Source organism: Miniopterus schreibersii, assembly GCF_964146895.1.
Source record: "Miniopterus schreibersii genome assembly, chromosome: 20".
In the NCBI taxonomy this organism is placed as follows: domain Eukaryota; kingdom Metazoa; phylum Chordata; class Mammalia; order Chiroptera; family Miniopteridae; genus Miniopterus; species Miniopterus schreibersii.
In genome coordinates this window covers 3,713,600-3,738,678 of record NC_138122.1, presented here as the reverse complement: position 1 = coordinate 3,738,678, position 25,079 = coordinate 3,713,600, and the positions used below count along the sequence as shown (strand labels likewise).

The 25,079-nt window shown below is 50.0% G+C and overlaps 1 protein-coding gene across 1 annotated transcript; it reads right to left on the bottom strand.

The window, feature by feature from the left end:
• Positions 1 to 660: 660 nt before the first annotated feature.
• On the bottom strand, positions 661 to 23,965 carry SCN3B (sodium voltage-gated channel beta subunit 3). Its single transcript, XM_081123372.1, has 6 exons — positions 23,730 to 23,965; positions 17,130 to 17,293; positions 16,229 to 16,454; positions 12,425 to 12,563; positions 4,970 to 5,047; positions 661 to 4,607 (listed from the first exon to the last, which is right to left on the bottom strand). The coding sequence occupies exons 1-5, from the start codon at positions 23,782 to 23,784 to the stop codon at positions 4,984 to 4,986; spliced, it is 648 nt and encodes a 215-aa protein (XP_080979498.1). The 5' UTR covers positions 23,785 to 23,965; the 3' UTR covers positions 661 to 4,607; positions 4,970 to 4,983.
• Between the last annotated feature and the right edge of the window lie 1,114 nt (positions 23,966 to 25,079).

Here is a 25,079-nt window from a genome sequence, read left to right as displayed (position 1 = left end):
CTTCCCAGGGGCGGGAGGCAACCTGGTGATGGGTCATAGGTAAGAGGTTTAGGAATCAGACCTGGGTACAAATGACGCTATCACTGTTTACCAACTGGGCCCCATTCGCTACTCTAAGCCTTAATTTTTTTGGAGGTAATATAAAATGTGTGTGAATTTCTTAGAATAGTGGCTGGTACCATAGTAAAATAATTTTTAATTTCATGGTTGATCAGCACTTTTGAATTATAGGAGAGTATTTTGGACTGCGAATCCTGATGACAATTTCTTGAGACTTTCCCTCTTGGGGACTTGGCCCTTCCAGGAAGATGGGCACTGGGAGGCAGCGTGGCTTTACTGCCTTACTTACGTGAACAGGTAAGCAAGTGTGGCCCCTCCCGTCATTAGGTCCTCCTTGAAATTAGCCCTTTGCCACCTGGTAGGAAACTTACTTGATGTCAGGCAGGCGAGAACACAAGTGATTTGGATTCCTTTGTGTTGGGGTAGGGACGAAAGGGGGAAAGGAGAGGCTAGGTCACACATTCACCATATATTCTAGACTACTGACTTTTCTGTTCTATGGGCATGTGTCCTCTGAAGGTGCACCGAGGAACTGACGCAGGCTGGGAGGTGTGTAGAAGCCATAGTACACTTGACACACACGCCTGTGCTATTCACCAGTGGGTAAAACCAGAGCAGCAGTGTTTAGAGACTTTATTGACGTGAGCAGGGAGTTTACTGAAAAACACGACATAACAGGCATTAGGTTGGAGAGCTTGGGTGGTCTAAACAACATCTCTAAAGTTCAGAAAAATAATGGCTGTGGAAAATCAAGAAAAGGCAATGTGAAAGTGACAGTGTGGTTGAGTCCATCAGGTTGCAAGACTAAGTTTGCTAATTGTGTTTGATGGCGCCTCACAAACCGGGTACTCGCAGTTGGGTAGTCACCCCACCCCCCCATCGTCACACTGCCCAACAGATAGCCGCTCTTGCCAAATGGTGACTGGGGGGTGGGGGCAGGTGACAGAGGCTTCCTGGTGTCACGGCTTAGCTGGCCTGAGCCTTGACACCAGGACTGAGTCTGGTCTGCAACTCAGACTTGCTTAAAGTGCTTACCTACTGGGTCCTACTATAAACTCAAGGAAGGAGGAAACTAAACACGAGTTCTCTACCACGGTAGAGTTTTAGAGATTAGCAAAGTCTTGGGTGAGGATATTTTTCAGACCTAAAACCATGGGGCGCATGGAGGGTCTCGATGGCGCTAGACACAGTGGTGCTGAGATGAGGAATGAACAGATGAAGGGAGCAGTGAGCACACCAAATACTATTCCCATGGGTTTGCAGTGACCAGATGAATTCACTGCATTAGGGATTTCTCATTTACAAAAGGTGGTGAGAGGAAGGCTTGTGTTTGTTTTTGTTTCTTTCATTTCTGTGCTAACTTGGGAAAGGGGAACCCAGAGTATCTGAAATGTGTCTAGCTCTTGCTGCTGCTTCTGCAAAGAAGCAATTACGTGGCCTTGCCCTCTGATTTATGTCAGTGGGTCCACACATTGAGACACTTGCCTTTTTGATCTAGTAGTGTTGGGGGAGGGGCTGCTGTCTCTTAACCATTCACTGCTCTGTCCATATTCCTGCTTTGAAAACTCCCATACGAACATTTCTAGTTTGGCATCTAAGGAAACCAGAAGCTCAGAGAATCATAAATCTGTGTGTGTAAATGTTTGGGGATAGAAAAATGATAGAGGATAATGGTTTTAAATAGACTGAAACTAAAGGTTGGGGCAGGGACAGGCACTGACCAAGCGTTCCCACCCGGGAGCCGGGGCTGTGATGCACGAGGCTAACAGTAAAGGTCAGTCGGTCAGAGTGCTTAGGGGCCAGTTGAGTTGAGCAAACAAGTTCATGGCTGTTAAGCAGTAGGAAAAGGGAAATAAGACCCAGCCTCGCTTGGCCTTTAGTGAATTGTGTTGTTGAGGATCAGTCATGGGAAATATCTAGCACCAAGGCAACAGATTGGGCTCCTAAAGTGATAATAGCCCTTGAGAACATTTCTAAGCCCTTTAATAAGAACGGCATGCAGATCAAGCACAATGCACATTTAGTCCTTGAAGGAATACAAGGAGAAACAGTGGGCAAGGATTTGGAGGAGGCTGGTGGTCACAGTGCCTGGCAGATTTATAGTCATCATCAAGTCTCCCAGGAAGGAGTTTAATTGCAATTCAGGAGAAATAATGAGACACAAACCAACTAGAAAGGTAAAACTGAAATGAGATTGACTCAACGCACATTTCTAGCATCTGCCAAGAAGCAAAGTGGTAGAGGGAGCAATTGAGTGGGATTAGGGCTGAGAGATGTTGAATATTTCAGGATAGCGAGAGAGGCAAAGTTTAGACGGAAGTTAGCAAAGGAGAGGAAATGGAGCAACTGTGATCTAAGTGGAAAGAGAACTGGGCTATGAGTGAGAAGATCTGGATTCCAGCTCTCCATTTGCCAACTGTGTGAATTAAGGGTGTGAGAAATCTACTTGGCCTCAGACGGCCTCAGTTTCTTCATTTGTAACGTGAGCATTAGTAATATTTACCTCACAGGCTAGTTGTGGAGAAGAAATGAGATAATAGAAATGAAAATGCTTTGTAAACCATTAGTTCTAATGAAAGTATTAACGCTGAGAAGTTAGAAAAGCAAAAATAGGGAGGTTACTTGCAAAGGATACATAAGGAAAAAAAAAAAGTATTCAGCTCCATTAAAAACCACTTAGGAAACATTTGAGTTTGTTTTTTTAAAGGAAAAAAGAGGTAGTCATGCATATGACTTGGTTACAAGTCAGATGCATGGTCCCCTGGAACCAAGAGGAAAGCATGCAGTAAGGAGCTTGCTTCTACTCGAGCTCTGCTGTCAACCAGCCACGTGACTGGGAAAAGCTCAGCTATGCAGGCCTGTTTCCCCAACTATAAAGTGAGAAAAATCTATATAGTGTCCCCTATTTCTGAAAGATTATGTGGGAAATTGCCAATGAGAAGGGCCTTGAATTTATTGAAAGTATTTTCTTCAAGATGTGAACAAGGACTTATTTTAAGTACTTCCCCAGGGATGGAAGAGATGAAAAAATGAATTTCTCAGGTGAGGCTCAAAGCATCAAAGTACAGACTTTCCCCATAAATTCCTGCAAATCTAAGGGCCATCTCCTTCATCAAGTCCCAGCCACGCTCATCTTAGATTTCGTAAAGCATCCTCCTTCTCATCACTAGGTGCTGAAGGACTTCCTACGCTTGGGCCAATCACTCCATTAAAAGGAAAAAAGATTTTGACAAGTCTATCCAGTGTTCATCTGCTCTCCCAAATTCAAGAAGAAAAGAAAACCTGGACATTATAGATTCCCAGGTGCAATATTGGAAGCCACCTAGCCCCGTCCCTCCCTTATCACGTCACTCATTTGCTTGTCACCCACGTTTCTTAAATATCGCTCCAAGGTGCATTCTTCTGAGGATGATTCAGGTTCACAGTCCTGTCGCTAAGGAAATCCCTCAGCCTACTTCATGTCTTCCTCTCTGCCTTCTCGGATAATTTCTAGCTACCGGAATCAGGGTTAACATCAGCTGGTCAAGCCACCCCAATCCGTGCTTGTGAAAGAGGCGTGGTCATAGCCAATTTCAATTTCAAAGTCTTTTCTAAAACAAAGTTACCCACCTTGGGCAGTTTAACCCGGCAGCACCTACGGCTCACCTGCTCCAGTTTATCCTCTGAAGTCAAGTTGAGCCCTGAGTCTCAGCTGCCTCCCATAGCACGAGCAATAATATTGATCCACAAAAGTTTTGAGAGGAAGAACTTAGGAATTTCAGTTCCGATGCCCACAGGAAAATAGGGCTCCCCAGCTACTCATATGGCATGTTCACTTGGCGTGGGGGTTGGTTGAGAATGGGGGGGGGCAGGAGAGTATACATGCCAACAGGATCGTGAACATGTGTGACTTTTACAAGCCACTTAAATTGCTAAACCCTTCCCAAGTCTCTTGTCCTTGTCTTCTTGAAGGACTGAGACTAACCCAGGCCTTAGAGACCTCACCAGTTCTAGTCGTGGTACCAAGCTCCAGAGAACATTGAGTCCATGCTTAGGGAACTTTCCATCAGTGGCGAACCTAGAAAAGCGGGCTGTGCTCTGATGCGCTAGTCTAGTGGGCCAGGACCTTGGAAAAACTGACCAGAAGCTTCCACCTCGTGCCACTCTTTTGCTTTAACCTAAACTAATCACTCTTGCTTCCTTCCTTAAAACATCCATTTGCCTGCAGCCAGTTCCAGACAGTAACGGACAGAGGACGCGCCACCTCCAGCACTTGTTCAAGGTCATTCGGCGCAAGGGGAGAAGTCCAGTTGGCATGGGTGCCGCTTGCTTAAAAGCTAAGATGGGGTGAGGTTGAGTCTGTGTGGGAATGTCGGCTCCTCAGTTCTGGCAAAGTCTCATGGTGTGCAGGGGTCCGATGGCGTTAGGAAGTCAGAAGCGAGTGGATGTATGAGGCGTGAATTGAAGGGTGAATGCAGGATGGGAAGCGATGTGGCCTCTGGGGCACCCTCCTGATGCTGTTGACATCACTGAACCTGGCATATCCAAGCCCTCAGTGTTCAGGTCACCTATCAATGATAAAACAACTCGCTGAGCATTTCCAGCCGAGTCCAGCCCTGCCAAAGACTCCTTGACCAAATCCACAGTCCTTACAGGGGAGGGAGAGGGAGAACTACTATGCCTTTGTCACTGGGGGAAGGAGTTCCAGCTGCCCCAACACTCAGGCCACAGCAGTTCACCTGAAGGGTCCGACACCACACAGAGCTTCGTGATTTGGGCCCGACCTTAAAGAAGTATCCTGAGGGTGGGGGCTTGGGGAGGGTAGAAATTAACCTAAGGGCCCAGGTTTAAAGCCACTTTGATGGTGGGTGACTTGTCACTTGTACACCTGCCGTCCTATCCACCTTCCCCCTCGTAGCCTGTACATCACCTCGAGTCACCCCTCTATTCCTCTACTGGCACCACAGAATTCTCTTTGTTCTCTGAAGGGATGGCAAGGTAGTCAGACCTGTAGGAGGACAAATGGGGGAAGAGAATCAGTACTTTTGTACCCGGAGGTGGGTACAGAACGCAAGAAAAGGGAAGGAGCGACGGTGTCCGCGGAACAGCTCTGCACTTCCTCGGGCTGTGCCTCCCAGCGGGACGCTAAAGGGCCCTTGCGGTGGGCTAGAATAATAGGAGTTTGTGTTTGATTTTTACTTCCGCCAGCAATCTCCTCATTTATCCACAGTGTTTTCGGGACTTAGTGCTGTGAGACTGAAGTGTTGGCCAAGCTGGTGGGTGTGAAATTCTAGTTTATAGTTGCTGTAATTTTCACTTCCTTGATTACTGCTGAAGCTGAGCATCTTTTCATAAGGTTAAGGCTATTTTGGTTTCTACTTCTGTAATTTGTTCATTTGCTTTGCTAGTTTTTCTTCTGAGATATCTGTCTTTTTCTCATTGATTTCATATCTTGAAATTTTCTTCTTCCAGTCTGTTTGTTTCTAAATTTTGCTTATGGATTCTTATAATGAAGAAGTGATTTTGACATACAGGAGTGGGCAAAAGTACATTTACAATTATGAGTACACAAAGCAGACTTTAGTCTTGTATTATTTATTTACTTATTTTTGTATTATTTATTATTATTAACCTGCTTTTGCCCACCCCTGTATATAGTATAATCCCAATGATCATTTTTCCTTGTTGCTTTCTGTCTGAAGAAATCCTCTTTAGTCCAAGGTAACAAAGATATTCTCTTATATCCCTTAACAGAGTTTTCATGTTTTGCATTTTACCTTGTCTTTAAATCCACTCACAGTTTGTTTTTGGCTAGTGTGAGAGATAGGGAATCTACTTTATTTCCTATGCGGCTAGGGAATTGTCCCCATCCATTGTGGACAGCCCACTCTCTTTTCAGTGGCTGTTCTGCCACGTGGGCCACATACTTGGGGGCTGTTTGCTTCTGCTTGTCTACATGTGTGCCTATGTCAGTACCACAGACTCTGCTCTGACAGTGCTCTAAGAAATCTTCACATCTGGCAGGAAAAGTCCTGCCAGCCACCTCCCCCAAACTTCCTATTCTTTCTTTGAAATCAGTAAACTACGGCCAATGGGTTGTTACTCGATGAAAGGGTTGCAAGCAAAGAAACAAAACCAGCCCGGCCGGTGTGGCTCAGCGGTTGAGCATCAACCTATGATCCAGGAGATCGCTGTCTGATTCCCGGGATCAGGGCACAGGCCCAGGTTTTGGGCTCGATCCCCAGTGAGGGGCGTGCAGGGAGCAGCCTATCGATGATTCTCTCATCATGGATGTTCCTATCTCTCTCTCTCCCTCTCCCTTCCTCTCCCTGAAATCAATAAAGATATATTTAAAGAAACAACAAAAAAACCCCCAAAGAACACTATGTGAGAGAGACCCTGTGTAGCCTGCAAAGCCTAAAGTATTTACTGTCTGGCTGTCCCTTGGTTTAGCTAGTTTGGGTCCTTTGGCCTTCCGCGTGACTTTTAAGATCAGCTTATCTAGTTCCTTGAACAATCCAGGAAATATTTTGATTGAAATTTAATTAAATTTGCAGATTCATTTTGGAGAGAACTACTATGTTCGCAACAGTAACGTTGTATTCTCCATTTAAATCTTTTCTTAAGTTTTTCAGTAAACTTTTGTAATTTTGTCCTTGAAGGTCTTGCACATTTGTCAGAGAGTATTTGTTGCTATTATAATTGAAAAAATTTAATGCTTTAAATATTTCAATGCTTTTCTAAATTTTAGTGGCTAGAATATAGTGATTTTTATATTTTCATTTATATCAACAAACTTGTGGAATGTTCTTGCTAGTTCTAATAGTTCGCCAACCCTCAGTTCCCTTAGATTGTCTACGCAGGTGATCATAGTGGTATGAATAATGATAATTTACTTTGTTTCTTTCTGATTCTTACTCTTTTTTCTTTGTATTTACCTAGTCCACTACGAAGGATCGCCCATGTAATATTGAAGAGATTATAGGCAATTCTTCTAAAGTCGAGGCCCACAGACGACCCTTGCTGTAGGTTGTCTCAGTAGCGGCCCTTGGTCAGCCGAAAGATGCTCGCTGCTGGGGTTTCGGTTTATATGTGTTTATCCTGCTCAGGATATCTTGTGCTTTTAACCTGAAAAGCCCTGCCTGTCCTTGGCCACTGTATCTGAAATGGTTTCCTTTCCCTGTTCCCTGTTCTACTTTAATGGATCTTCTCATTTTTCATGTTTCTTTGTGATATTTCATCTTTTTATATCTCCGTTCTTCATTCTGTGTAACATCTTTACATTTATCTTCTGGTGAGCCAATCCATGGGAGTCTTAAATTGTAGTGACTGTATTTTTCTTTTTATTTATTTTTTATTTTTCCTCTTCTTGCCAGACCATGAGGTCTAGGGCTTTACTGAGAAGACTCACAAACAGAGCTCATAAAGCTCACAGCTCCCCAGGCTGCATAGAGGCCTGGTTTCCATCTTTTCCTAATCCTCCCAACACTAAACTCGTACTGAGCATCGCTGTGTGCATCACTGTGGGGAGAGAGACCGAGGAGTCACTGGCCGCAGTCCCTGGGGAATTTAGGTGTAAATAAAGAATTTTTAAATAGGAGTTATCTGAGGTGATTCAAACAAAATGAGTGCTTTTTTAAAGGCTGGGGATTCTAGGCGGCTTGGTAGGTGAGAGCAGGTGAAATAGAAAAGTGGTTAGAAGAGGCTCCTGGGCTGGGTGTGATTTGGGGAGGAAGACAGAGAAAGGCCAGGTCTGACTGGTTTCATGTGCTAATGCGTCACCACCATCAATCAATATTATTCAGGAAAAGCTGTGGCCTTAAATCCCCTGGAGGGGGCCAGATGGAGCCAGAAGAACCTGACCGGAGACAGACTCCACCCCACTTCACAGCGGCCTTGGCAATGTTACTTACCCTCACCTAACTCCAATTTCTTTTCTTCCCTCCCTCCCTCCATCCCTCCGTCCCTCCCTCCCTCCCTTCCCCTTCCTTCCTTCCCCTTCCTTCTTTCCTTCCTTCCTCCCTCCTTCCCTTCCCTTCCCTTCCCTTCCCTTCCCTTCCCTTCCCTTCCCTTCCCTTCCCTTCCCTTCCCTTCCCTTCCTTTTCTTTCCTTTCCTTTCCTCCCTTCCCTTTCCTCCCTTCCCTTTCCTCCCTTCCCTCCCCTCCCTCCCTCCCTCCCTCCCTCCCTTCCTTCCTTCCTTCCTTCCTTCCTTCCTTCCTTCCTTCCTTCCTTCCTTCCTTCTCTTCCTTCTCTTCCTTCTCTTCCTTCTCTTCCTCCCTCCTCCTTTTTTTGCCAGCATTTGATGTTGTCATTATTTATTTTAATTTTATATATTTATTTTTATTCCCATTCCTCCCCCCACCCCTTTTGGCAACCTATATACCTCTATATCTCTAGGTCTTTTCTGTTTTGTTTCTTTAATTTTTAATATATTTCACATATATTAAAATCATATGGTATTTGACTTCCTCTGACTTATTTCACTTAATATAATATTCTCTAGTTCCATCCATGTTGTCACAAATGGCAATATTTAATTCTTTTTATTCCGCTGTGCACATGTGCCACACCTTTATCCGCCACCCACTGATGGACATCTAGGTGGCTTCCACATCTCGGCTATTACTAGCTACACTGCAATGAACATGGGGGGAATATATCTTTTAGAATCAGTGTTTTGGGGTGTGGTTTTTTTAAAAATAAATACTCAAGTGAAATTGCGGGATTGTACAGCACCTCTAATTTTTAATTTTTAAACAAGTTTTATTTTGATGGAAAAAAAGCAACCGTTAGCAATTGAAAAAGTTATTTCCTTAATAAAATACCACATACCATAAAAGTAATGGGCCTTTTCCCTACACATGAAAGTAAAGGTCTTAGTGGCTGAGACCACACATTATTGGGCCCCAGCTTCAGACAGAGAAGAGCACTAAGCAAGGTGCGAAGCCCACACTGGCACAGGGGGTAAGGCAGGAATGCGACACACAGCACCCAACGCGGAGCTTGTTACTCAAGAACAAAGCTTCCCGAAGCATTGCTCCCTGTCTGATTTGTAATTTTATTGAAGAATCTCCACTGTGGCTAAAATAACCTACAATCCCAACAGTGCACAAGGGCTCCCTTTTCCCCGCATCCTCACGAGCACTTGCTGTGGGCTTACTGATGGCAGCCATTCTGACAGGTCTGCCGGGAGACCTCACTGTGGTTTTATGTGCATCTCTCTGGTGATTAGTGTCACTGAGCATCTTTCCATATGTCTGTTGGCCATCTGTATGTCCTCTTTGGAGAAACATCTGTCCATGTCCTTTGTTCATTTGTAAACTGAATTGTTTCTCTATTTTTGTGTTAAGTTGGATGAGTTCTGTATGTATGTATCTTAGACATTAATTGCTTATTGGATGTTTCAGTGGCGAATATCTTCTCCCATCAGTTCGACTTGGTTCATCGTACTTTCTAACTCCTTGTTGAAGCTCTCCAAGTTCTCCTAGTCCACCGCCAAGTTTCTTAGAATTGTTTATGAGGCAAAGTACTCACACATCTCCGTTTCCTGAGGGTTTCTTCCTGGGAATGTTTCTTGTTCCTTCACCTGAGAGATACAGTATTCTTCTGTCCTTTCATTTTGTTTGACTTTCTATGTTTGTTTATGTGAATTAGATAAAATAGTTCCCTCTCCCAGTCTTGAAAAAGCAGCCTTCCAGAGAAAGTGGCACCTGTAGGCTGGGTGCAGGTGGTTGGCCGGCTGGCAGGAGCCCGTCGGGTGCTGAGAGCGTCCGGGGCACTGGCCTGCCGAGCTGGAGTGGCTGTTGGTGGGGAGGCCGGGTGCAGGCAGTAATGTTTTATTGATCCTACTTGCTCCCTTTGTTCGGGGCCAAGGTGGGCTCCAGTGATGTGTCCCAGGACACACTGCAGCGACCTTGCAGGAAGGCCAGAGCACCTGGCCAGAGCCCTCACCCACGCTATGTGGACGTCGAAGGGGATGTAAGCCGTAGCTCACAGGCACCTCTGAACTGGAGAGCTCCCGCAGTCCCGGGACGGCTCCTGTGGCTCCCAGCCTGCTTACAGCCTTTCTCTCGTTTATTGTACAAAAAGTGGATTTGTGTAGAAGCCACCTCTTTCTAGGCTCCGTGTGCCACGGGGTTTGGAAGCCAGCGGGAGCCAGGCAGGGAGGGCTCCAGCTGCCCGAGCGTGGGGCTGAGTGGAGCGGCTCCCTGCAGGGAGGCCAGTGTTTGTGGTGGAGCCCAGTTGTTCATTTGCTGGCTCCCAGGCGGCAAAGCACCCAGCAGAGCTCCTTGCTGCCCAAAGGCAGCGGAGGGCAGTGTAAACAAGGGCGCTCCGGCTCCTCTGGCCCAGAGAGTTCCCGCAGCGCTCCCTCGGGCTCCCGGCCTTCTCTACTTGGTCTCTTGCCGTCGTTGGTTGTTCAGAAGCTATTCGTATAGCTCCCGTTGTCTCTCAGGAGTAATTGCTCTCTATAAATGTGTGTACTTGATTTTTCTCATGGGAGGGGCAAGTTCAGTGTCCGCCTGTGCTGCTTTCTCCACACAGCTCTCTTGCATCTCTCAACTGTATTTTTCATTTCCAATTTTTTTTTAAAAAATATGTCTTTATTGATTTCAGAGAGAGGAAGGGAGAGGGAGAGAGATAGAAACATCAATGATGAGTCATTGATCGGCTGCCTCCTGCACGCCCCTGACTGGGGATCGAGCCCGCAACCCAGGCCTGTGCCCTGACTGGGAATCCAATCATGATCTCCTGGATCCTTGGTTGATGCTCAACTGCTGAGCCACGCTGGCTGGGCTCATTTCCAGTTTTTAAAATTCTTATTCAAATCTGCCTGTTCTTTTTTTTTAGCAACTTACTATATTCTTGTGCTTTGGGTTCCTTCTTTTATTGCTTCAACTCTTTTGAACAAACTTATTTTCTGTATTCTATTAGGTCCTTCTTGTGTCTGAAGTTCTTGGACTTAGTCCTGCCTTTCGTTCCATCTCTTGCCCATGCTGGGTGGTGTCCTGCTGTGCCCTTCAGTTTGGGATCAGACTGTGAAATCGGGTTCAGCATCGCTTTATCCGGGGAATCCTGTAAGCCTCGGCCAGAGGTGGTCTCTTCAGAATGGCCTCCATTTGTTTCTACATGGCTGTCACTGGCTAGGGAGCCTTTTTTTAACTTAAATTATTGAATTTCTCAGCTTTGAGGTTCCTGGATCATGTGAGTAGTATAAATTCAAACCCCAAACATTGTGAGAGCAGGCTTATGGTTACTGATTCTCAAGAATCTTTTATTTTGTTTACTTGGAGTCAGACCAAGATGGATAAGTTTCTGGGGCTTTTCCCTGGGCTGGTGGGCTGATTATGTCCTGATCTATCATTTGTGTGAGCGCTAGCTCTCTGAGGATCCTAGCTCTCCTGGGGGCTTTGGCTCAAGCTGTTTCCTGTGCCAGCCTCACTGTGGGCACGTTCTGCCCAAGCATGGGAACTTCCTGTCCACATGTGGGCACTTCCTGTCCAAGCACTGAAATCCAAGCACCTAACGCACCAGGAACGACAGCCTCCCCCAGAAGAGCAATTCTATCTATCCCCATATCTGGTCAGTTGTAATTTTTTTCTTCATTAAGATCATAGATATCATGCAAATGATGCTTTATTTTAGTAAACATTTCTAGGTGGTAGTAGCCTAGTGTTTTTAGGTTATTACCTCAGCAATGTTGTGAGCCTTGTAAATCTGAGGGTTCTTTTCTAATTTTTCCTCTCCCCAAATAACAGGCCAGCATGGTCTCTTAATCCCTTAAACCACATTATTTCTCACATGAGCTCACTCCTCAGTGACTGGGGCCTGGGCAAAAGTGGCCAAGGTATCGTCTGGACACAGAACGAGAGCCCCTGCTCCAGATATCTAATTGCTCCCAAGCTCCAGGGACAAACATGTTGCCTGGAACTAATGAAGTGCCCAGGTGGCCTGACGAGCTCCGTGGTGCACAGCAGAGGCAGAAAGAGCCTGGGCACTGGGAATGGAGAGGCTCAGGTTCAAGTCCCAGCCTCTCCTCTCATCATCTGTGTGGCCTCAGCAAGCCGCTTACCTTCTACGAGCCCATTCCAGCATCTATAAAATGGTCATCATAATGCTAATTCCTGGGACTGTGGTGCAGCTGATGAGCTTTACATCACTGGTTAAGAGGACAGGCCGAGGGTTAGCAGGCCCGAATTCAAGCCTTGCTTTCCCTTGGGCAAACTCGCCCAGGCTGTTTTCTCCTCTGTACAATGAGTATTTTTGATGCGGACACCTCAAAGGTGGTTGTGGGGAAAGTGGTGGCTATGTACGTTGCTTGGCATCTCCCCGGGGAGAGCGCGCGCTAAGGTGCCACCTGTCGTCATCTTGGCATCGTTGGACTTACGCATTTTCTTGGGCTGCCTCCTCGGCCTTTGAGACCTTCCTGTAGCAGTATATCATCTCAATGAGCAGCCACAAGGTGAGGAAGACCAGGAGGATGTACATCATGATCTCTGAGACGACCGAGGTGAAGTCCTCTCCAGCTGCAAGAGGGAGAACAGGCTCAGAATGGGCGACAAACCGGCCGCCATCGGGCTCAGAGCTCTGTGGGGCCTGTTTCGAGAACGGCTTAAACGGCGCTGGGGCCGAAGGAACCGAGCACGTCAAAGGAACTGAACACCCGCTGGCCGTCCTGCCAGCTTTCTTCCTGACTCCCACCGACGTTGGACGGTGGGTGGGGAAGATGAGCAGCGGGAGGGACCCTGGAACCAGGCGACATGCACATAGCGGGCCCCAATTTGCTACTTACTGGTGTGTGAATAGTCATCTCCCTTATTTGAGACTCAGTTTCTTAATTTGCAAAGTGACGAAAATAATTTACATTATCACATTACCCGATGTACTTAAGAATATCTTGTGACATTTAAATGTCTATACAGATGTAAGTAATACGTCTTAGTTCGGCCTCTGTCCCCTGAGCTTAGAGTGGAGAGGGGGAGAGCGTCAGGAGCACGGCGGGGCCAGTGCAGTCGGCCGCCCGGTGACGGGGCGCGTCCCCGCGAGGACCTTCCCAGCTCCCACGCCCACAGGAGTGAGGCTGGAGGAGTCCATGTCCTAACCGCGCTGTCCTCAAGGTTCGACTTCTGAGGCACAGATCGGAGCCTACCATGCCCCTGTTTAAAACCTTTCAGGGTCCCATTCTGCCCTCAGAATAAAGCCCGGTTTCTATTAGTATCGCTTGCAAGGCCATGTGCCATCCAGCCTTTCTCATCCAGCGAAACCTCTCTCCTCATACACATTGTGGTCTTTGGGGCTCTGTGGACATTTCTGCTTCCTCTCCCCTCTTCCTAGATTGATTTCACACCCACTGCTACCTCGTCCCAACATTCCTCCTGCTTTTCAGTCTCCCGGTCATTCTTCTAGACTCCCCGAAGCCCCCTTCTCCGGGAAGCCTCCCTGGGCTTCTCCTCGCTGTCCACACCCTTCCTCCTGTGCTCTCTTCATCCGCCCCTGGCAGCGCTGCTCGGGCCGTATTGTGATGCGTCTCTGTCCTCTCTGCGCACCGTGTGCCTACTGAAAACACGTCTTACTCATTTCTGAACCGGCAGCTGGTTGTCTCGTCCTAGAAGATCCGAAATACTCCGAAAGTATTTGTTGGATGAATGAATATAAATATTGGTCGTCTTTGTTTCATGACCAATAAAAATGAGAATGAAGACATAATACATGGCACCTGGCCTGATGCACAGGCCTTCCTAGTGGGAAGGAAGGATGCAGCCGCTTCTCTCCTGGCCAGCTCCTGGTCCTTGCGTATTCCTAGAGCCCCAGTCACCCTCCAGGCCCTGCCCATTACAAGCACGGTGTGGCCGATCACGACCTGTAGCTCTGAGAAGCAGTCCAAGGGCTCCAGGTTCGTCCAGGTTTCCTAACTGGAGCTCGGGGTCATCGCCGCAGCCTGGGACACAGGAGAACGCCACGTGTCTTCTCCTAGGCTTGCTATGGCCAGTCTCTGATGTGCTCGGCTTAAAGCACCTCTCTCTTTTTAAATGCAGTAGCCCAGAAGTAGCACCACAGGAAGCTGTCCCCATATTGCCAGTCGCCTCCAGGTGAAGGGGCCTCAGATTTCTGTCTTAGAGCTGAGAGGCGAGAGCCTACACCAGGGCGAGCCCCGCGTGAACAGAACGCCAGGAAGATCTCTGGGGCCAGGGGTGGGCGGTGGTGCGTGTGCCCTGGCAGCGTGCGTGGCTCTGAGCAGTCGGAGGGAGCAGTGGGTGTCGGGGCTGGAGGAGGGCTGCCGAGGGGCCACAGAGGGAGAGAAAGAAAAAGCGGCAGGAATTAGGATGGTGGTGGAAGGAAAGGATGCCATGGACACAGCTGCCTGATAGGCAAAAGCTCTGGATCGCAGCCCTGCTTCTGGTGCTCCTTGGCTTCGTGTCCTGGGCAAGCCCCTGGCCCTCCCTGAGCCCTTCCTCCCAGCCACAGAAAGAGGCACCAGAGCTGCACCCGCCAACTTCCATGCGCCAGATGCACCCCAACCTGTGAGAGTGGTGCAGAGAGAAAGCCCCCTGGGTGATTCTTTGCCTGGAACCTAACAACCCGAGGCACTCTGGCTCTGGTAACAAACTGGGTTTCCTTCTGTTTTTGCTCAAGCCTTGCTCGGGTGCCTGGCAGGCACTGGCTCAGCTTTGCCATTCTTTCCATTTAGCTGTGGGAGGGTCTCTGGAGGCGAAGGCCTGAGAGAGCAGGAGGTGGAGACAGAGGCCCCTCCCTGGCATCCGGCAGTCACAGGCCTCCTGGTGGTGAATGGTGGAGGGTGCCAGGCTCCCACCCTGGTGCAACCAGAGTTGGAGGTTGGAGCTTCTGAACAGGAAAGTACTTCAGACAGCTTCCAGTCCAACCCTCCCCTTACAAGGCGATGGCTGGGAGTGGAAGTGGCTCATCACATCCAGATTCAAGTGGCCTGAGAGTCTTTCTGACCTTTCAGAATTGACCTACCTTTTCTTTTAGTCACATTGTCTAGATCGTGACATCTGTCTTTCACATTCAAGTTTGCTTGATAAATTTTATCACAAAACATGACAAAAAATAAATGTGCGGCCTGGAAGCTGGACTCCTGGGGTCCTTCTCTAGGGAGAGGCCTACCTTTAATCTGACCTTTCTTTCATGCCACACCTTTTGCCTCTTCACCAAACTGCATCTTGGGGTAGCAAGAATGCTAAGAATGTGCTGGAAATTGAGTGTGTGAGAAAGGCTGAGTAAAGTGGAAGCGTCAGTAGCCTGGGTAAGAAAACACAAAGGGAGCTGTGCACATCGCCCTTCTGATAGGTGGAGCACGTTTGCAGGGGCGGGCGCCACAGTTCCGAGGCCATTGAAGGCAGAACAAAAACATGCAGGAGAACGTTCCGTGTTCCTGCGACTCCTGGACTTGACCGCAACAGAAACATTGAGTCAGACCTGAGAAAGGACTTCCTGCCCTAACAAGGAATTAGCTCTAGGAAATCTGAAGATTTTACATTAAAACTCGAGAGCTATCAATGTTTCCCCTTCTCTCAACTGGGAATGAGGTTTTGTGATGAGATGCAGGTGCCGCAGGTGGGAGAGGGGTTGCTTGCGTGATTCCTGTGCAGGAGGACAGAAGACACTTTGGTTTAGCGCAGTCGTTCTCCAAGTCACGCCCCAGCAGCAGCAGCACCGCCTGGCAGTTTGTTAGACATGCAAGCTCTCAGGTTCCACCCATGGAACCAGGAAGGCCGAGTTTTAAGAAGTCTGCAGGGGATTCGGAGGCTGACTGGAGCTGAGCACTGCTGGTTTGGAGGTATGCATGGCTTACAGGCAGCAGGGCAAGTTTCTCTGAGCCCACTGAGGCAGGGGCCAGCCCAGGCCCGAGAGGAAGGCAGGCTGATTCGGCAGCTTGCGGCTTCTAGGAGATTGTCCCCTTTCTCCTGGAATGAGGGTCGATGACTAGGGAGACGTCACTGTACTATCATCTCCAGGCCTTTCTGCTCTGAGGAAAGGCAGAGGCCAGCTGGCCGGGCAGTTTGCAGGAGGCGGGCCACGAAAGGAAGACAAGTCAGTGGTGATCGTTTTAGAAACCACCACTCCAAAATACATGGGCTTTGCACTCTACAAAGGTCTCATTTGTGTGGAACCCACTGTTCTCCCTCCCCCAAGGGCAAGGGACTCTGGAGACCCTGTGGCCCAGCCTCACCCTCCTCGGTGACTCGGAGGGGGATCAGCCGTGTGGTCTTCACAAAGGGGCGATGTGCCTCAAACTCAAACTCCCGGGACACGTTGCAGGTATAGAGACCGGAGTCGTTCAGGGTGACATTGAGCACAGTGATGGACACGTCCTGCAAGTCCTTGCTCCCGTTCCACTGCAGGCGTCCTTGGAAGGGGCTCTCCACCTCCTGGTGGCCATTCCGGTACTCATAGATCTGCAGGCAGAGACGCAGAGGGTGGGAGAGGGCAGGGCCAAAAGGGAAGATGGGGTAGGGGCGCTGAGGGCAGGAAAAGGAACATGCGTGTGCAGGCACAGGAGGAGAGGGGCCAAGGTTACAGGGGCCAAGGTTACAGGGGTCAAGGTTACAAGGGCCAAGGTTACAGGGGCCAAGGTTACAGGGGCCAAGGTTACAGGGGCCAAGGTTACAGGGGCCAAGGTTACAAGGGCCAAGGTGGGGCGGGATGAGGAGCCTCGGAGGAAGGAGCAGGGAGAGCAAAGATGGAAAGATGGGCAAAGACACACAGGTATCAGGACATGTGGACACAGCAAGGTAAGAGAGCAGAGGAAGGTGAGTGGAGCAAAAGCCCCGGCCTCAAGCTTGACACTCCGAGCTCTCCCCCCGGGCAGTCCTGCCAGGCGACTAGCACAGAGTAGGCTTTCAGGGCCGGCTGTCTCGTTCGGCCGTCCCCTCTCGTGACCAGGGGTCCCACAGCTGCCCGAGCGCCCTTCCTTCCACAGAGGCTCGGGAACTGGGGCTGCCAGGGTCTGCTGAGAAGCAGCCAGTGCTTTGAAGACAAAGAGCCGGCGTCTGCGGCATGGGTCAGCCTTCCCCACTCCCGGAGCCAGCGCACACAGAGGCACCCACAGGAAGGCCAGCGGGCGGGCGTACCAGGAAGTCTTTGCCGCCCTCGGGCCTGTAGAACCATTCCACCACCGTGGTGGCCTCCACCTCCTCCCTCTTCATGCAGGAGATGCAGCGCAGCTTCATGGAGTTGCCCTGCACCGCCTCTGTCTCCGAGGGCACTTCCACGCACACAGGGAAGCAGGCGCTGACTGGAGGGGGGGTCAGGCAGGGTTGGGGAGGGGCACCGGGAGGGAGGCGTTGAGAACAAGGAGGGAGGGAGAAGAGACAGAGAAGGAAGGCCCGTGAGATAAGTCTGAAGATACTTAAGTACCTGTGTTCCCGAGTGTACAGGCTCACAACAGGCAAGGAGGGCATCGAGGGGGCCCGGATGGCCCAGAAGGGACTGAACGCCTCCCTGGAACAGGGGGATGGCATGCAGCACACACCTGAACCCTGCCCTCGGAGACATCTAACCGAGGTGGGAGACGGGCACAGGAGGTGGGCCCACCCGCTCACCACCCACGCGCCCCTTCATTCAGACACCACCACCGAGGCCTGCTCTGTGCCAGGCTGACGCTAGGCTGAGATACACTTAGAATCTAGCAGGGAACACACACTCCCAAGTATGGTTAAACCAGACCATGGTGAGGGACACACTAGTGGCTGCTCTGTTCCCAGAGGAGGGGAATTGTTCCTGGTGGGGCTGGGGAGAGAGACAGAGGAGGGTGGCGAGACTTGAGGTAGAAAGGTAGATAGGACCCACGCTGTGAAGACCACTGTGTCCTTCACAATATGAGGGGTCAGACATCTGTGTTTTAAGAAAAATGTCGGTAATTCTCATGCATGGTGGTGACTGGAGCAGCAAGGCGGAAAGGGGTGAGCTGACTGACCACTAGGCCAGGGCAATGCTTTATGCAGAGAAGTACAGAGAGACAAATTTCAAAATGTGGAGAGAGCGCAGACTGAGGGACAATTTGCATATGACACAGAGGTCGGGACTCACAGCTCCTGCCCTCCAGACACTCACGGCCCGGGCCCGTTAAAGAAGGCAAAGAGATCAGACTGCAAATTCAGAATGAGCCAACAGTGGGATGTGGCTGCCAACAAGGCAAGTGCAAAGGTGGGCCACAGCAACAGAGCCTGATGTGGGAGAGCCAGTTCCGCCGCCCCGCTCAGAGCAGATCGGACCGTGAGCATCCGCTCAGGGCGTCAGATTCTACAAAAAGCAGCCGTTCAGTAAGGGCACGCCCGAGGGAGCAAGGTGGGGGAGGCCTGGGCTCCACTCTGGTGAGGAGCTCCTCAGGACTAGGTCTGTGGGAAATGAAACTGATTCTGTCTAAAAGTGACAAGAAATTAAGTTTCGCTCATTCAAAAAAGGATTTTCTGGTGCTGAAGCTGTTCGCAAAGGAAAAACACTCTTTGGTAAGAGAGTGTGCACTCGCTCATGTAGGACGCAGAAGTGAGGTGACCGCCGAGGCTCATGCATCAGGACCGCTAAGGCCCCTCTGGTGCTAGCGTTTCATGAGTTAATAATAAAAACAGAACTAAAAACATGGCTTGTCTGCTCCTTTACTGGCAGACAGTTATTTCTAAAAGCAGAGGGAAGCTTTACTTAGAGCTTAAAATGAGACTGACCAATTAATTTTGAGTAAAAAATGAAATTTTATATTTGACTGACTTAGAAGGCAACAAATTTCATTTTTAAACACAGACTCTAAAAACTAGTGGCACTAATGCAAACTTTAACATATTAAGGAAAAATAAACTTCACTGGTTTCAAACTCTCGGGCAAGCAGGGCTGGTCTTGTCAGGAAGTCTGCAGGAGGGCCGCCTGCTTCTGGGACAGATCACCACTTTCACGGGCACATGGTCTGTGGTGAGTCTGGAGCCTTGAGTACCAGCCTGGCTGAACAGAGAACAGGAGGAAAAGGAGCTGTGGTAGAGAGAAGCTGGTTCAGCCAGGATGGCTTCCAAAGCAGAATGGAAAATGTTCCAAGGTTGGTACAGTCACAGGCGTCGAGGCAGGATGAAGGTGGCATTTGGCAGCTGAAGGCCTGGCTTTGATTTACTCTTTAACCTCTCTGAGACCCATCTATTCACCAACAAAAATGCTGAAAATAACATTTATCAAATAGATTTGCCATGAAAATTCCATGGAATAATTTATGCAGGTGCGCTTTACACAAATGCCACTTGCTGATGCTATTTTAAAAACCCTTCATTTCTAGGCTCGCTGTTCAGCTTGCTGGGGGCCAGGCACCAAATACAACAGGGAGCGACACAGAGGCCACCTCTGCTTTCATGGCGCCTGCACTAGGGGGGAGAGAGAGAAAATAAGCAACTTTAAACTGCAATGAGTGCTATGAGACAAAATGAAACAGAATGGAGGAGACGGGGAGGGCGTAAGATGACTGGAGACAGCCTCCCCAAGACAGGGCAGCAAGCAGGTGCCGCAGGAAAGGACTGGGGAGCAGTTGTGTGACTGTGTGAAGTGTGCCAGACACAGGAAACAGCAACTCAAGGGGCCTAGCGGGGGAGTGTGTCTGCTGGAAGCAAAGAGCATGATAAAGTCCAGGAAACAAAGTGAGACTAGAGGAGACGGGCAGGAGAGAGAGGCCAGGGCCAGAGCAGGCTGGTCTTGTCGGCCTTGATTGGAGCTTCGGCTTTTGCTTAGAGGGACATGGGGAGCTCTGGAGGGTTCAGAGTGGAAGAATGACATGATCTGATTTATATAAAATTGCATGACATGACTGGCTACGTTGAGAATAAACTAAAGAGGTGAGGAAGCGTCAGGGTGGGAGCAAAAATAACAGCTCAGAGGCTGGTACGTGATCAGAGAGAGCTGGTCAGTGGTTTTGCTTGGATGAGGTGGTAGAGAAGCTGTTGGAGTTTGAAAGGGAATAATTTGCTGGATTAACATCCTTGAATAGATGAGAGGTGATGTGCTCTAATAAAGGAGTAGATCAGTTGGTCTTAAATAGGAGCACAGTTCATTCATTTATAGTCCAAGGAGGAAGGGCAGAATATATGCCATCAGGCTGGTGAATGTGGGATGGCGGCCTCTCTTTTTCCTGAGTTACCCCTGAGATGACAATAACCCAAGGTACCGGCAGAGAGCAGGCCCCACTGATTCCCTCCTCCTAGCCCAAGTCCTGTTTCAAGGCACAGAAACTCTCCTTGTGAGGTCCTGGATACTATGCTGCAAAGTGGCCTCAGAGTCCTCTCACCCAGGTTGCTTGCCCTTTGCACTGTGACTTGCTGCTCCTTCCATCAAGAGGTGGTCTGGTTCTCCACCCCATGCGTCTCCACACACCACTGCTCCTGTTTCTTTGAAATCCTCTAGATACTCTAGATATCCAAGAAAAGCCTGCACGTGGTACAGTGTAGAAATGGTAGGTGTTCAACCCACATTGCTGACTATAAATAATAAAGTCCTGGAATAATCTGGATACGTCACTTCACCTTTGGTCTCCTTTCCACTTTCCATAGTAATAATGAGGAAATTTATGAGAAGGGAGAATATGACATATTAATGTGATTATATTTAACTAAGGAATAGCATCAACTTATGGTGAGGTGGTTAGTAATGCATAGTGAACAAACTCCTCTAATATGCCCAGATCGTCTTCTTATTTGGGCATCGCTGTCTTGCTCCTTGGGAGCTTTCCCTAGAATGCTTTCCTTCGCATTAAGATAATAAATGCTTGATTGGAATGTAACTACTTCCCCCAAAGAGTAATGAATGAAGTTATGTGCAGATATTAGTACCCTGTAATGACTTGGTCTATCAGATTAGCCAGTCACTTAGCAGAGCTTTGAAAAGACAGGATGCAAGAAGGGCCACTGGGGAAGAGAGGAAAACACTCCCCCACAGTGGACATCTGGACTGTAGACCTGCAGAGGGAGAGTAGAGAAGGTGCTAGAAGCTGAAGGATGAGTGAGGCCCTAGGAAAGGCGATGGCACCCTGACCAGGTAGCTCAGTTGGCTGGAGCATTGCCCCGATATGCCAAGGTTGTGGGTTTGATCTCCAGTCAGGGCACATACAAGAATCCACCAATGAATGCATAAATAAGTGGACCAACAAGTCTATATTTTTCTCTCTTTCTCTCTCTCCCCCTTCCCTCTCTCTCTAATTGTTTTTTTGTGTTTTGTTTTGTTTTTAAAGAAAATGCAATGGCATGGGGGAGGGAAGGAAGAAAGGGTGGCTCAGAGAAGAGATGAGAGGGTAGGTGTCCACCTGGCAATCCTGCAGAGCAGCAATGTGTTCATAAGAAGTGCTAGAACAAACACTGGGAGAATCAAATCCAAGACCAGAGTTCTCTAGGAAGCCCTGTTCCCTTCCTGAGTGCCTTTTCTCACCTTTAAATTGGAAATGATACTACTTCTCCTGACTACCCCATAGGATCGATATGGGGGCCAAAAGAAGTAATGGATTGAAAAGTAACGGTGCTTTGTAAACTATAAAGCCCCAGACAAGTATAGGGTTTTCATTAGTTATTGTTATTATTTATTATTAGTAGTAGTATATGCATTATTAAAGGAAATAAGGGAACCTTTTTCAATATGTGCAGAAAGTAAAAGAATGGAAAAGATTATTTGTACTCATCTTTGCATCATGTGAAAAATCACCTTGGGAAGGGAGGGTGCATCTAAGGTAAGAACTTTCCAATACTGAAATTCATGCAAATAAAATGAAGTTTCTTTTGTGAAGCCAGGCCCTTTCTCTTACATGTAGTGACCAAGATTCCTGAAGCACCCCTCTTTTGTTTCTGCATCTTTCCAGTTTGGTGAACCAATGTTCAATTATGAATAAGCTGAGAAACAGCAAGGATGGGTGAAACATGCACGCTTCTTCCACAGGTTATTTTGGGGTGAATGAGGGTGAGGAGAGGAATGGACACCCTGCCAATTTTAGTAATGTCCTGTAAATATTTCCCTACCATTCATGTGGAGCTGAAAGGTATGTCAGATGTCATCAGCACCGACTTCCAAACTTTACATATGAGGAACCAGGTTGTTACATAGCAAGCTAGCAGCAGAGCTAAGACTCCAGTCTACACCTTTCAAGTCTTAATCAAAAGGTCTTTGGTCTGTAGAATGCTTTCCCCATCCACTGGGTTTCAGGCAGGGACCCTAAAACTTATATTCGAAGTTGGGAAGAAAGGCTTTACAGAATATCACCCCAACCCTTCTATACAACTTCATTTCCCATGTCCCTAGTCTAGCCTCCCCTGAGAAAATCCCAGCTTTAAATCTCCAAGGCAGGTGAGATCCTTGGCAACCTATTGTGTCTGCTTCATCTCCAGGTCTAGTGCCCTCTACTGGGGCTGGATGGCAGAGTCTGTCCTTGGGACTGGCATTCCTTGGGTCTGCCACTACTCCCCCTCCTCTTTCTTCCCAGACTGTCTCATCAGGCATTTTGTTCAACAGGAAGCTCGGCTCGGCTCTGTGTCTATGGTCACATGAAAAACCGAGATAATGCCGGCAGTTCATCTCAGAGGTTTAATAAAGTGATACTAAGGCAAAGAGGGAAGTCCCATTAGCATATCTGCCACTGCACAGTCACAGGGAGTTTCATGCCAACCATGGGAGCATAATTCCACATGCCTAGTGTCAATAAGGCAGACTGGCACAATCACTTCTAATTATACTTATTAATTTTTAGCATGGAAGAAGGTCACTAAGATCATATACAAGCAATATATCAACTGAAAAACACCTCTTTTCCCCCTGAGGATCTCATTAGAGAACCAAGGCAGAGATACCCAGAACTACACAACTCTTTACACACACACAGACACACGCACAGCCCAGTGTCCTCACCAATCCATTCAGATATCCATTCTAAGATGCTCAGACACACACTAGGGCACACATTCAGCCACTGAGGCATACGCTGATACACAGCAAAGTATTCTCTCAACTGCACACTCAGGTAGTGTCACGTAGCCTCATTAACCCCCGCTACTCACATCAGGCACCCCATTCCGAGTCCCTGTCTCATCTCACTCGCTCAGCCTCACTGTGGCAAGTGCAGGATGCCCTTATTTGGAGGGAGAAAGTCATCTCAGGCCCTCACAGCACCAAGCAAGCGAGTACTCATCACTGGAAGCAAAAGCCCAGCTCCCCAAACACCATGGTCATGAAAAAAAGAAAGATGCAGTTCTCAGGTGCCAATTTATTTAACACATCGCAGCCAATGACTGAAGCCTGCCCCCCCCCCGCATTTCTTATTAAGCAGATGGAGCAACAGCTTAAGTATTTTCAGCCTCAAAATGCATGCACCCAGCTAGTTTTAATATGTAGAAATTCCCTCAAAGACCCAATAAGGTTTCCAAGTCACTCCTCACTGAGAAATGTAACGGCAGCCAAAAATTTTTATGCCTGCGTTCCCTTTTAGCAAAGGGGGAAAAAATACTTTGGGATAATTAGCAAATGAGAGGGCGGGTGGACGAGCCTGTTCAGAAATAAAGCAACAGGGGGTTGGGGAGCGTTTCTCCAGCCTCAGGACCTCATGCATCCCACGTCCCGCAGGCACCACGGAGGGAAGCCAGCCAGGCCCGTTTGCCACCGGCGGCCCGGCGGCGTTCCTATGGGTGGCATGATTAGTGCCTCCTGCGCCGCGGCAGGGCGCCCGTACTTACCCCAGAGGATGAGCACCAAGGAGGCCAGGGCAAACGATCTGTTGAAGGCGGGCATCTTCTCAGGCGGGGGCTCCGGGGTAGGCGGAGAGGTTCCCTCGGTCAGGAACTGCGCCCTCTCAGATACTTTCGAGGAAACCCTTTGGGACGAACTGCCCCAAGGGGGCGACTTTCGGGCTGAAAGCAGGGCAAAGCGCCCTGCCTGGGGCCCGCGGGGCTGCTGAGTCGGCTGCGGCTTCGGCTTCGGCTGGCAGCGGCCCGCGGGCCGCCCGCGCCGGGCGGGGGTCGCGGGCTCCGCGCGCTCTCGGGGCGCCGGGGAGCGGCTCAGCACCGCGGACAGCGCCTCCCGCGCGCCCGGGCCCCGATGCCGCGTGCGCGGCGGCTCCGGGCGCGCCCCGGCGAGAGCTCCGCTCCGCAGAACCCCGCGCGGCCGCTCTCGGCGGTCGGGCGGCCCGCGGGGACCGTGCGGCTCCGCCTCTCACCTCCCCGCGGGACGGCTACGCTCCGGCCAGGGCGCGCCGGGACCCGCGCTGCGGCTGCCTCCGCCCGGGGCCACCCCCGGCTGGGCGTGCCCGCACCCGAGCCGCCGGCCGTCGGAGCTACAAACCCTCCACCTCGGTGCCGCCCACGCGCGCCCTCGGCTCCCCGGGAGGCCCGGAAGGACCAGGAGGGAGGTGGAAGCTGCTGTTTGGCCCGAGACCTCAGAGATGGGGTGGCGGTGACGGGAGGGGGGCCCCTTCCCCGCAGCCCGCCCCTCGATCTCGCCGGGCCCCGACCCTGGGAGGCGGGTGCCCAGCTACCCTTCTCCAGCGCCCCCAGACCGTGTGCGCTGTCAGTCCTGACATGCGCAGGCGCTCCCCACCCCCACGGCCGCCAGGGACCCACCCGCGCCGCGCGCTCCCCACCCCAGCAGGCGCGCCCGCCCCGGGCCCCGCGCGCTCCCCACCCCAGCAGGCGTCCCCGCCCCGGGCCCCGCGCGCCGGGGGCGGAGCTCCGAGCGGCGCAAACCTTCCAGCCGCGGGGACTCGGCCGCCGCGGGCGCGCCTCCAGGTCTCCCCGCCGCGTCCCCACACCTCCCCAGCGCGGAACCGCCCCCCGCAACTCACACCCTCCAAGCAGCCCCTCCAAGCGACCCCACTCCTGCTCCCCCACAGACGTTTGCCGGCAGCTCCGGGAAGGGGAGGGCCAACCTCTCCTCAGGCAGTGATGTCATCTGCAGTGCACGTGGCTCCCCGCTGCTGTCCCCCACCCCACCCCATCCCCTCCCCTCTCTCCTTTGTCTGGCCTTGATTGATAGGTTCTGGGCACGCCGGACGCCGGAGACGGGTCCTGCTCCGGAGAAGTGGGTGCGGG

Coding starts and splice junctions, on each gene's coding strand:
- SCN3B (XM_081123372.1), bottom strand. CDS start 23,784: ATGCCCGCCTTCAACAGATCGTTTGCCCTGGCCTCCTTGGTGCTCATC. Junction 16,455..17,129: donor AGGGCGGCAAAGACTTCCTG/GTACGCCCGCCC, acceptor CTCTGCCTGCAG/ATCTATGAGTACCGGAATGG. Junction 12,564..16,228: donor CCTCCGAGTCACCGAGGAGG/GTGAGGCTGGGC, acceptor TCCCTCTTGCAG/CTGGAGAGGACTTCACCTCG.